The sequence below is a fragment of the Hemicordylus capensis genome, chromosome 2 (genome assembly GCF_027244095.1).
Source record: "Hemicordylus capensis ecotype Gifberg chromosome 2, rHemCap1.1.pri, whole genome shotgun sequence".
Lineage (NCBI taxonomy): Eukaryota > Metazoa > Chordata > Lepidosauria > Squamata > Cordylidae > Hemicordylus > Hemicordylus capensis.
In genome coordinates, this window is record NC_069658.1 from 45,298,230 (window position 1) to 45,310,884 (window position 12,655).

Here is a 12,655-nt window from a genome sequence, read left to right on the forward strand (position 1 = left end):
TAGGGTCCCTCTATAACCTACGGTATGCTACAGGCCCTGTACTAGCTTAATCCGGCCCTGGGAGAGTATTGAAAGCAAGCCTGAAGATTTTAACGGCTTGGCATTGTGAAAAATATTAGGGGAAAACTGAAAGGTGGGGAGGGGAAAGGGAGCGGAATCATCTCCAGGAATATAGTCAACCAGAGCTAGCAACCAGACTAGAAGTTTTGTTTATTTTTTGCAAATTCGCAGCATATGTGTCAGTCCAGCTGCTCATAATGATAACCTTAACTAGCTGGAGAATTTACAAAGGATTTTTTTAAAGCCTGTTCCAAAACTGCGGACTGTACTCAGAGTTAATCTAGCATTATGAATCTTAACCTTCCAAAATGCCACATTTATTACAAGGGAAGGGCATCATGCATACTGACGGGGAGACTACGATTCCCAGAACCCTCTGCATCGCGAAGACTGAATGGTGTGGTGGGAGGACCACAATTCCAATCCCAACAAGTGCCGGGAATTCCTTCCTGAATTCTTGTTTTTCACAGCCTCTCTGTGCTGCTCGTTACCGGAAGGGTTGATGGACCTCTGTGGGCAACTAGTGGGCTAATTTGATTTTGCTAGCACGGATGGATGGGACAAGGACAGCTGACTTGCTTACGTAGTGGGGGGCGGGGGTTGCAACTGGAAGAACTGTATCATAGCCAAGGCTTCCGGAGGATCTGCCGACTCCCCACTTTGCAACTGTGGTAGGTGGGCGAGAGGGGCCAAAACGGGGCAGGGGAGGTTCTGAGATGAGGAGAACTTGTGATGGAGGAGTGTCGTTTGTAGCAATTTAGTAGTATCACATAATATACAAATATCTTAAAAAGGATAGATTTGCATAGGATCTTTAAATGAAATTGTTTAAAACTGCCATAGTCCCTTGAATTCCCCCTGCTTAGATGTTGAATAATATGATTTTTTTTTTTTTTAAGGAATGACTGGAGAATTACTTTCGTCAATAATACCTTCAAATCAACAATTCTTAGAGATTTTTACATTGGACTGTATAAATGGATGGGCAAGACTGCCAACATTAAAATGAATATTTATCAAAAATACTAGTTCTGTGCATGACTATTCTTTTTCAGGTGCATAAAACTATACTGAGAATTGACAAAAATTAAGATGAAATTTAGTTTGGAAAAGGGAACACCTAAGAATATCTACTGTATGCTATACAAGCAAATTACCAATGAACCTTATAAATACTGAAGTTATACTGTGATTGAGTAGTAAAATTACCATTGATGTCAGACTAGGCTGGTTATTGATATATTTCAAACATTTCTAGATCATTAAAATTGGAAGAATATGTAGCCTAAAATATGCCCCAAACAATGTAAAATACCCAGAATGACGTCAAAAGCCTGGAGGAAAAAATCTTTGCCTAGTGCCAGAAAGAAAACAGTGTTGGTGCTAGATAATTTTCCTTGAGGAAGGAGTTTCCCAAATGAGGGCTCCACCAGGGGGAGAGAGGGGGAGAGAGGGGGAAAGAGAGAAAGAAAGAGAAAGAAAGAAAGAAAGAAAAGGTCCCCCTAGGTGAAAACTCAAGATGATATATCAGGATGATAATGATACTGTGTGACTGAAGAACTGTGCAGTAAGAGTCCCAATCCAGCTAGGGGAAATGTAGCTCAGTGGAGAGCATCTGTTTTGCGTGCAGCAGGTTCCAGGTTACATCCCTGGGATCTCCAGGAAGGGCTGAGAAAGACTTTGAAGAGCTGCTGCCAGTAAGTGTAGACTATGCAATGGATCAATGGTATAACTGGGTATAAGGCAGCTTTCTATATTCCAGTATAAATGTATGCATGGAGGTAGGCTTCTACATACATATTGCTTGCTGGATGAAGATATGCATGTTAAAGCTGATGGCGCACATTCCTTCTGACTTTCTCTCTGCTCTCTCCTCCCCCACCCCCCACCAAAGAAGAATGTTCTGTTCCAAAGACTAAGCATGGAGCCCTCCCTAACCAAAAAGAAGCCGTTTTGGCTTCTTAGCACTCTGGGCTAGGGTGCCTGACTAGAATTATAAACTAGGATTATAAACACCAGCTCAGGTGAGTAACTATAATAAAATAAATGGCCAGATTTTTTTAAAAAAAATTGTAAAGGCCTGGCTCATTCTCTCCTATTTCCAGTAGGTTTTGTTCTTCAAGGCACTTGATGACGTGATGTCACCATTTTCTTGTTGCTGTTCTTTCTAATAACGCTTTGCTTAGAAGTGACATACTAATGTGAGGTGAGCCATCACTTGAGGGTGATGGGGTGGCATGGGAGACAGCAGCATGGTTATGCAGTCCCCCTTTCCTTGGAATACAGGGGTGTGGCCAAAGTTCTGTAAGAGGAGGGAAGCTCTTCCAAGGAAACCTCCCTGGCCCTTCCCCCCAAAGCAGTCCTCTGTGGCCCCTGAGAAGCCTCTCTTGAGGGTCAGGGGACTCTCCAGAAGGGTACACTTCTAGTGGGCGATGGAAAGGGGCATGCGGATTGCAAGGGAAGAAGGGAATTTTTGAAAATTAAGCAGAGGCATTTTCTGTGAGTGGGGTTCTGCTCATGGAAGGTAGCTGTATCCCACTTTCAGCAATCTCCCCCCCCTGCAATCTCTATGCCTCTTCCCACCCCCACCCCCATCCCCTAGAGCTCTACCTATTATGAAGGGTCCCTGACCCTCGAGAGGTTCCTCAGCGGCCACAGAGGGTTGCTGTGAGGATGAGGGGCCAGGGAAATTCTCTTGGAAGAGGTAGGGTGGAGAAATCCTGTTGCGCGAGGTTTCTTTCACTTGTACAGCTCTGGATACAACCCATAGAGCTTTTCAATAGGGTTTGTTTCTTCTCCTTTATGTAACAATCATCTTTACTGAGATGAATTGGTTGATTTGAATAGCTGTTGTTCAATGTCCCCTTCCTCTTTGCCTTATTTTTTCACAGGAGATGGCTTTAGGAAAGCAAACATCTGCCACGCATGTGGAAAGTGTTTTAATCAGAAACGGAACCTTGCAAGACACCAGTGAATTCATTTAGGCCCCAAACCATATAAGTGCTTGAGATGCAGCAAACAATTGCTCGCCAGTCTCATCTTTTGAGCCACCGCAGAGTCCACACCAGAGAAAAGCCCTACAAGTGTTTGGAATGTGGGAAACATTTTTCTCAACAGGCTCATCTAGTGAGTCACCAGAGAGTTCACACAGGGGAGAAACCCTACAAATGCGTGGAGTGTGGAAAATATTTTTCCTCTAGCTCAGCTTTTTTGATACACAAGAGAATCCACACTGGAGAGAGACCCTATAAATGTTCAGAGTGTGGAAAGTGCTTTTCTCAACAAGGTCACCTTATGCACCACCAGAGACTCCACACGGGAGAGAAACCATACCAATGTGTGGAGTGTGAGAAGTGTTTTGCTAACTCCTCAGGCTTAGCAACACACCAGAGAGTTCACACAGGGGAGAAACCCTACAAGTGCTTGGAGTGTGGAAAATGTTTTGCACATAGCTCAGCCTTTTTGATACATAAGAGAACTCATACTGGAGAGAGACCCTATACATGTTTGGAGTGTGGAAAATATTTTTCCTCTAGCTCAGCCTTTTTGATACACAAGAGAACCCACACTGGAGAGAGACCCTATAAATGTTCAGAGTGTGGAAAATGCTTTTCTCAACAAGGTCACCTTATGCAACACCAGAGACTCCACACGGGAGAGAAACCATACCAATGTGTGGAGTGTGAGAAGTGTTTTGCTAACTCCTCAGGCTTAGCAACACACCAGAGAGTTCACACGGGGGAGAAACCCTTCAAGTGCTTGGAGTGTGGAAAATGTTTTGCACATAGCTCAGCCTTTTTGATACATAAGAGAGCTCACACTGGAGAGAGACCCTATACATGTTCAGAGTGTGGGAAATGCTTTGGTCGCCAGTCACACCTTGTGAAACATCAAAGAATTCACACAGGGGAGAGGAGCTTTAAGTGCCCAGAGTGTAAGAAATGTTTTGCGGACAGCTTTACCCTTGTGATCCACCAGAGAGTCCACACGGGAGAAAAACCATATAAATGCACAGAGTGTGAGAAATGTTTTGCTTATAACTCATCTTGGAGGAAACATCAGAGAATTCATACTGGAGTGAAATCTTATAAATGTCTGGAGTGTGGAAAATGTTTTTTTCACCAGCAAGACCTTGGGATCCACAAGAGAGTCCATACTGGAGAAAAACCATATAAATGCCTGGAGTGTGGGAAGAGTTTTGGTTATAAGTCATACCTTGTGGATCATCACAGACTCCACACAGGGGAGAAACCTTATGAATGCTTAGAGTGTGGGAAGTGTTTTGCTCAGCAGTCCAACTTTGTCACGCATCAGAGAATCCACAGAGGGGAGAAACCCCATAAATGTTTGGAGTGTGGAAAATGTTTTACTCAACCATCAGGCTTGGTGGCACACCAGAGAGTGCACACAGGAGAAAGACCTTATGAGTGCCTGAAGTGTGGAAAATCTTTTGCCCACAGCTCAACCTTTGTGAATCATCAGCAGGCTCACACAGGAGAGAAACCCTACAAATGCTTGCAGTGTGGGAAATGTTTTGCTCGCCGTTTGAACCTTCAGCAACACCAGAGAGTCCACACAGGAGAGAAACCTTATTCATGCTTGGAGTGTGGGAAATGTTTTTCTCTCCGTGCAGGATTTGTGAAACATCAGAGTGTCCATACAGGAGAGAAACCTCACAAATGTCTGGAGTGTGGGAAATGTTTTTCTCACCGTCCAGATCTTGAGATCCATAGGAGAGTCCACACTGGAGAGAAACCTTATGAATGTCTTGATTGTGGGAAACGTTTTACTCAACGTCCACACCTGGTGATTCACCAGACAACCCACACTGGAAAGAAGCCCTGTAAATGCTTGGAGTGTGGGAAATGTTTTGCTTACAAGTTGCTTCTGATGAGCCATCAGAGAGTGCACACGGGAGAAAAACCTTATCAGTGCCTTGAGTGTGGGAAGTGTTTTGCATATAGTACACATCTTGTGACCCACCGAAGAGTCCACACAGGAGAAAAACCGTATAAGTGCCATGAGTGTGGGAAATATTTCTCTCAGCGCTCACATCTTGTGGTTCACCAGAAAATCCACCAGAAAGTCCACATGGAAAGGAAACAAAATTGAGGAAAACCTCAGATATCCCATACAGGTGATAGAAAATCTGGAATAATGTATATATTGCAGAACCTCTAGAGGTCAATGCCAATGGTCTCTTGGTTCTCTGGGCCAAATTGCGACTATCCTAAAATCCCTCTGCCAGTGGAAAATGAAACTGTTGGGCAGATGTTTTACCATGTTTAGTGTCCCCCCCCCCCACATAGGAGTGAATTCATTTTATACATGACCAGGGCAGACACCATTTAAAGAGACAGATCTTCAGTCTCGTGCTGCCATCGCATTGGTTTGATCTCTCATACGTTATGCTAGATTCTGTATTTCACGGTCCTCACCTCCCCATTCTAATCAGAACATATGAACAGCCCTGCTGGATCAAGCCCAAGGCCTATCTCGTCCAGCAACCTGTTTCACACAGTGGCTCACCAGCTGCCTCTGGGGGAGCCCACAGGTAAGAGGTGAGCACATGCCCTCTCTCCTGCTATTGCTCCCCTGCAACTTGTATGTATGTATGTGTTTATTTATTTATTTATCATATTTTTACACCGCCCAAAACCTACGTCTCTGGGCAGTTTACAACAAGATTAAAAAGTAAAATATTAATTAAAAACAAAAACAAAGGAAAAACAAAAAAAATTAAAAGCAAGAAATTTATAACACAATTTGAAATTTTAAAACAATATTCTAAAAACAACATTCAAAACAATCAAAACAATATCATTTAAAAGCCTGGGTGAAGAAATGCATCTTTAAGGACTTTTTAAAGGATGTCAGAGATGGGGAGGCTCTTATTTCACTAGGGAGCGCATTCCAAAGCCTCAGGGCAGCAATGGAGAAGGCCTGTCCCTGAGTAGCCACCAGACGAGCATTGAGAGGCATTGTGCCGCTGAGGCTGGAGGTGGCCCATTACTAGTATCTGAGCTAGTAATTTTCTGTATGTTCTTTCCCAAAATCCGGACCTCACAAGGCAAGGCAGTTGAGGTTGGAGTACCTTGGAGAGCTCCCAGTAAACAACATGCTCTGATATGCGCCAAAGATGAAATGAGGTCTTAAATACCTCCAGACTCTATCTCTCTCAGGTTCTGCTCGTCTTCCTGCAGAGCAGAGAGATTAAGCTGAAGACCTCTGGCTTTGTCTCATATTTCTCAGCTCCATCTAGGCCAGGCGTGCACAACTCAAATTACCTGGTGGACAGAAACTAACCATGACTTGGTTCATGGGGGCCGAGGTCAATTTTTAGGATGCTGATTATTAAAGTAGCACATAATATCAATCAATTAATTAAATTAAATTAAAGTGAAATTAATTAAAATGAATTTAATCAAAATTTAACTTTTGAAGTTCTGGCAGGCCAAGATTAATTTAAATTAATATGAAATAAATTGAATTAAAATTCATTCTAATAAAATAAATACAATACAATCTGTACAATATACATAATAAAATGCATTATTTTTCCTTTCCACCTCTGCCAAATCATCACACTCAACATGGAGCACTTGTAAGGAAAAAAATTAAAGAAGTTTTTCTCATCATTTTGGATAAGAAGATTACACTTTGATCAGAAAGGAGAAGGAGAAAGAAAGAGGGAAAAGATGGGGCAGGAGGCTTGGCTTAAGGGAGAGAAATTGGAGGGGGAAAGGAAAGGGAAAGGATGGGACAGGAGGCTTGGCTTCAGAGAGCGGGAGTGGAAGAGAGAGAGGGTGAAGGCTTTATGAGAGGAGCCATTCGGTCCCACCACTCCCCTGTGCTCTTCCTTTTAAATTTCTGCTGCCATGCGGCCTAGGGATGGCTCTGGGGGTGTGAGCTAGGAGTAGTCCTCCCCTGCCTCCCCTGGTGGGGCAGCAGCAGCTCCCAGAGTGATGTAGGGTCTGGCATTTGGCCCCACATCTCTTCCCAGCTGCGAGGAGTGCCTACGCAGTGGAGAGATTGTCGCAAGCCTGATCGTTGCAAGATGCGGGGGCCAAACGGCAGGCCCTGCGTCACTCTGGGAGCTGCCGCCAGGGCAGGGAAGGACTACTCCTGGCTCACCCCCCTGGCAGCCCTCCCTTGGCTGTGCATCCCTTGGCAGAAATTTAGACAAATAAAAAAATTAATACATGGAGGTTTGGGTCAGGAGGAAGGCAGGATGGGGGGAAAGCAGAATGGCCCCAAGGGCCAAGAAAAAAGGCCTCGCAGGGCACATGTTGTGCAGGCCTGATCTAGGTCCTCCTGGCCCATTGCCAGCACTGTTGTGCAGGGTTTGGAGAGTGCAAGACACATGGTGTGAAAGAGGTTGGTTCACTGAGGAGAGCTTGGGCTCAGTGCATGTGAGTTCAGCTCCCTCCTCTTCAGGGTCAGACTGCATGCTACCGCTGTGGGTTGGGCTCATGTTTATTACCCTCTATTGCCTCACTGAGTCCCTAAGAGTGGGAAACGTCAAAGAAGCCACACTGGAAAGAAAATTGGCTGAATGGGTTGTGCATGAGAGACCCTCATTCTTCCAGAAAGAGTCCCCGCAAAAAAAAAGAAGCACATGAATAGCTGAAGATTTCTTTAGAGAGAGCCTTTGATGGATGGAACTTTGGCAGGGTATCTGAAGAAATTGCATTAAGGGGGATTAAAGTGTCTAGGTTATTTACAAGTTAAACAAAGAGCCATAAATGGAAGTGTGTTACATTCCTATTTTGGTGAATGTCTTTTTGTTGTTGTTCTATATGTTACCTTCTTAATGAGACATCATGTCTAAACACAAAACTCTATTCTCTGTATTGTTCCAGTGGCCAATACAACTGGCAATTCCCCTTCCAGTATTCCTCTATCCCAAACCTGCTCAACTTTGCCCCCCCCCCGCCCAGCGGTTTTTGGACAACAACTCCCATAATCTCCAGCCACAGTGGCCAATAGCCTGGGATTATGGGAGTTGTAGGCTAAGATCTGCAGGAGGGCTGAAGTTGAGCAGCCCTGCAATCCCTTCCTTGCTTCATGCTTTTGCAAGGAGGGGCCTCCCATACACTGCTACCACAGACACTAAGAGCCTAGCCCCAAAGCAATATCTTTCTCAGTCCAACAGTGGTTGTATTTCCCTGAGGAACTTAGGAAGGAACACAGGAAGCTGCCATGTACTGAGTTAGGCCATTGGTCCATCTAGCTCAGTATTGTCTACACAGATTGTCAGCGGGTTCTCCAAGGTTGCAGGCAGGAATCTCTCTCAGCCCTATCATGGAGATGCTGCCAGGGAAGGAACTTGGAAGAACCACCTGCTCTTCTCAGAGTGGCTCCATCCCCAATGTCAGAGCGGCTCCATCTGAGCTTGCAGATTTTCTCTTCACAAAGCATTGGGAAGAGGGAGCCTACTTGGCTATATGCTGAGGGAAGAGAAACTGCCCGAGTGAGTGTGGTGATGGTGCTGCTGAAAAGTGAGCATCATATGCCACTGGATGTGGGGCAACACAAGAAATAGGTAAATATGTGAAGGGCATCTCTGAGTGCCACCAATACATACTGGTGTGAGATGAATCTGTATGTTTTTGCTTCCTTAAGGGAACAAGTTGCAAATCAACTTTCAGATAAGTTAAAGCTAAGTGACAAGTTAAGCCAGGGACACTCACTCTTGCCAACAGAAGAGTTGGTACATAATAAACAGTTTATGTACTTAAAAAGCAATGCAGAACTGTCCAAGAGCTGGAATGGAAAAGAACTTATTCACTTTGCCCATGGAGTCCAGTTGTGTGTTTCTGTTGGTTGGGATTTTGTAGGCCCAGTCTAGCCCTTTCCCATGTTTTCCCTCATGGTAATGGTTAAATCTACTCTGTGCTTTGTTCTGACCTTGCTTGCTGACTTTCTTTCATCTTCTAGTAAGACTGTGCAAGTTGGAAGATTCGGAAGCCTATGTCAGAATTCATTCTCTCACTCTCTCACACACGCACACACACAAATACACATACCCCGTGAGGAGCCAGCCAATCGCATGGCAGTTGCACCAGGTAGTACGGGGAGTGGGGTGGGAGGGCTTCTTTAAATGCCGACCCAGCACTGGTGTGGGGAATTCTGGGCAGTGGTGGAGATTCTTGGGAGCATCCAGGGGACAGGCAGGAAGTGATGCAGGGGAAGTTGGGAACGAGGGCAGAACAGCTGGGGGAAACCACAGGAATGCTCCAGAACGACAGCCCCCAGGCATCCCTGCACTTCTTCCTGGCCGCTCTGCCCTCGATCCCAGCCTGCCTTGTGTTACCTAGATGCTTTCAAGGATCCCTGCAGCCAGCCGGCTTTCTCTGTGCCAGTACTGGGTCAGTATTTAAAGAACCCCTCACCACTGTACCACCTGGGGCAATTGCACCATGATCAGCTGCCTTCTCATGGTGGTGGTGGTGGTGGGCGGGAATTCCGATGTGACTTGCACAGTCATAGCCTCTAGCCTCTTTGTATATGTTGAATTATCTGGTGAGACACTGTCTTGGCCACAGATTAAGATGGAATGCTGAGCTCTGTGAACCCTTGTTTTTACCTTTGATTATGGCTGTCTGGTTCTACTATATCAGGGTTTCCCAATCTTGGGTTCCATGGGGGATGAAGGAAGGGGGTTGTAGTCCAGCCACATCTGGAATCTAAGACTGGGAGCCCCTGCACTACATCAACCCAAACTACCACACTTAGTGATGCCAGCTTGGAAGTGTCTATCTCAATCTTTGCTTAAAGCAAAGTCCAAATCATGGAGTCTCACTGATATCAGTTGTTAGGATACAAGCGAGATTGTGAGCCCTTTAGGAACAGGGATCTATCTTATTTATTTATTATTTATCTGTGTAAATCGCCCTGAGCCATTTTTGGAAGGGTGGTATAGAAATCGAATAAATAATAATAATAATAACAACCACCACCACCACCACAACTTAGGTTTTAATTTGATTATAGAAGAAGGCACACCTATGCTGATTCCTCTGTGTCAGATGAAGCTCAGGCCTTGCATGACCTCCACAAATACTACACTTTCCCAGTGTATTTTACAGTCCACTGGCTGGGGGAGGTGGCACATTGGATCTGACCTGCATCAGCAATTTGAAGATGGCGGGGGGCGGCACCGAGGAATAGTGAGATCCACTCATCTTATTGTATGAACCAATAATTTTTTTTTAAAAAAAAGACAATACGGTTATATGCTTCTGTTCCATACAATTAGCTGCTTGTTTGTTTGTTTGTTTGACATCCCTCTAAGAAAGTAGTAGTTTCTGGTCCAAACTGAATGAAATATTGGACAAGTATCTGCTGCTTCTGGGGATGAGGATGGAAGCAGCTTTGACTGCTTTTGGTAGGTGAGCCGCTTCAGTGAAAATGTGAGTGAAGAACAAGGGAATAATATTTTTTTAAAAAATACCTAAGGATTAAGGTTTCTTCTCAAGAAATGTGAGTTTGGTAAAGTGGGATGGTCTATTCATTTACAACAAATACTAATTGCGTTGGGAATGTTAAATAGATTCAGCTACTTGATTACTGAATAAATCATGAATTATTTAAATTGAAGATTGGTGGTTGATATGTATATATAATATTCTTGTGTTAAGTGCTTTACAGCATGATTTGATGAACAAATTATATTGAACTAGTAGTGAGGCCTGGCAAAGGCTGTCAGGAGGCAGAAGCTGGAAGTTGGCAGTTTGGCTCAGGAATCAGACTTTGGCAAGTCTGGACGACATGCCTACATGTGCTCTCCAGGAACTGGGCTTGCTGAAGATCATATGAAGCTGCCAAATGATTCTGTTGGACTCTTGCTGTAGTCCATCTTGCTGTTGTGAGGACTAGACTGCACCTCTAGGTATATGATTTTTAATCTGTAGCAGATGGTGAGGTTAAGATTTTTTTGAAGGGTATGCACGTACTAGTGATGACTGGTTTACACTGGTAGAATCTGTGAGTTTACACTGGTAGAATCTTTCAGTGTAGCACATTTCCACCTGTAGCTTAGAATGCACTTTTGAGCCTTTGTTACTATGGGAGAAAGCGGGGAAGGGAAGAGAACAAAACAAAATATATGGGTGCAGACAGAGCTACTTTGAGAACTCAAATATTTGCCTGCACACAGTGTGATTGCTAACTTTATTTCTGAACAGCAGACTCCCTGACCATATCACAAATTGATTTTCACAGTCCTTTCCATTCCACAAGTAGTTTGCAAGACCATATGGGGAAGTCACTGCTCAAGAAGAGGAAGCCTCTTTGAGCACACAGAACTAGCCACACAAGTCTTAAACTTATTAGTGTGATGGATGGGGAAACAGTCATAAGGTCAACACAATGCACTGAGTGACTCTGCATCTCACTTTTCTCACAATGGGGAAGGATTTCATTTTTCAGTTGCCATTTAGAGAAGCAAATCATCTTCCTTGGGATGCAGCTGATTGTCCAGACTGCTTTCCAAACGCTTTCCAAACTAGAGAAAGGATTTGAAAACTCAGAAGAAATGTGAGCAGTTATCCATGTTCATGTACATGTGACTATAACATCACTGAAAGCTACAGCTGCGTCTTACTACATTAGAGGGATGGCTTAAAGGACTTTGGGGTGGGGGGAGTGGGGGAGAGCAAGTAATCTGAAACCAATTCTGAGAGCTCTTGAGTCATTTGTCTTCTATGTCATAGGCAGACTCCATATGATAATGTCCTGGGTCTTCCGGACAGGTCAAGGGGGTCAGTTCAGAACTGAGAACCAGAACTTCCACCCATCACCACTTCAGCCATCTTTCCTTCTGCTACAGCACATCTCTTTGGGTTCCTGTACAGCTGCAAACTGTTTTAGTAACTCACTGGGGAAGGAAATGCAGGAGATGTCCTCAACTACTTTTTGGGCCACCTACTGGATTACCTGCTGCTGCACCTTCAGACCTGATACCCCTCCAGCATTGGCCTAGAGTTCTTGGGAATCGGCATCAATCTCTAGCTGACTACTGGAAGCAATCTTGGAGATTTTAATGCTTGGTATTGTGAATAATATTGAGAAAAAAATAGTGTGTGTGTGTGTGGGGATCTTCAGGAATATCTTCAGTCAAAGTTGGCAGACCTCCTTATACATTTAAATGTGAAATATCTGTCCAGGACTAGTGAAAACCATGAGGGCCAAATTAATCTATGAAGAGCACTGAGACTTTTCTCATATTGCGATTTGTATGCAGATGAATGAACAAATATATTTCCAGTCTACTGTAGAAAGTTTGTAGCCCATCCAGGACACGTGCAGAGACCTCAGACAGACCCCCTTGTGTGTCTAGTCATGTATTGTGAAAAAGGGCCTCAGGCTTCGCAGCTGTTTCACCACTTAGCAAGCTGGCTGATTCCATGTGAAAATAATGTTGGCTCCCTTTCATATCTTTGAAGCCAGTGGGGCCAGATGACTCTCAGCATGGAGGCAGAGAATGAGTCACAGGGAACGGGAAAGGGAAGGAATGGGTAAGAAGCATAAGCAAGTAGGTACCAGGCCCAATACAGCCCCAGTTACTAGAGGAATTGCTTGACACATCTCT

At 44.4% G+C, this 12,655-nt stretch overlaps 1 protein-coding gene across 3 annotated transcripts; it reads left to right on the forward strand.

The window, feature by feature from the left end:
* Positions 1-478: 478 nt before the first annotated feature.
* LOC128342269 (zinc finger protein 845-like) lies at positions 479-9,121 on the forward strand. 3 transcript variants are annotated; one of them, XR_008314880.1, is made up of 2 exons: positions 479-731; positions 960-1,792. XR_008314880.1 is itself a non-coding variant. In XM_053289416.1 (2 exons), the coding sequence occupies exon 2, from the start codon at positions 3,070-3,072 to the stop codon at positions 5,170-5,172; it is 2,103 nt and encodes a 700-aa protein (XP_053145391.1). In that variant the 5' UTR covers positions 479-731; positions 2,952-3,069; the 3' UTR covers positions 5,173-9,121. The 3 variants fall into 3 exon arrangements, 2 of the variants coding, with proteins under 2 accessions (XP_053145391.1, XP_053145392.1); XM_053289416.1 differs by lacking the exon at positions 960-1,792 and adding an exon at positions 2,952-9,121; XM_053289417.1 differs by lacking the exons at positions 479-731; positions 960-1,792 and adding exons at positions 1,970-2,084; positions 2,952-9,121.
* The last annotated feature ends 3,534 nt before the right edge of the window (positions 9,122-12,655 follow it).

What these genes read in the sequence shown, in the direction of transcription:
- LOC128342269 (XM_053289416.1), top strand. Translation starts at nt 3,070, where the DNA reads ATGCAGCAAACAATTGCTCGCCAGTCTCATCTTTTGAGCCACCGCAGA.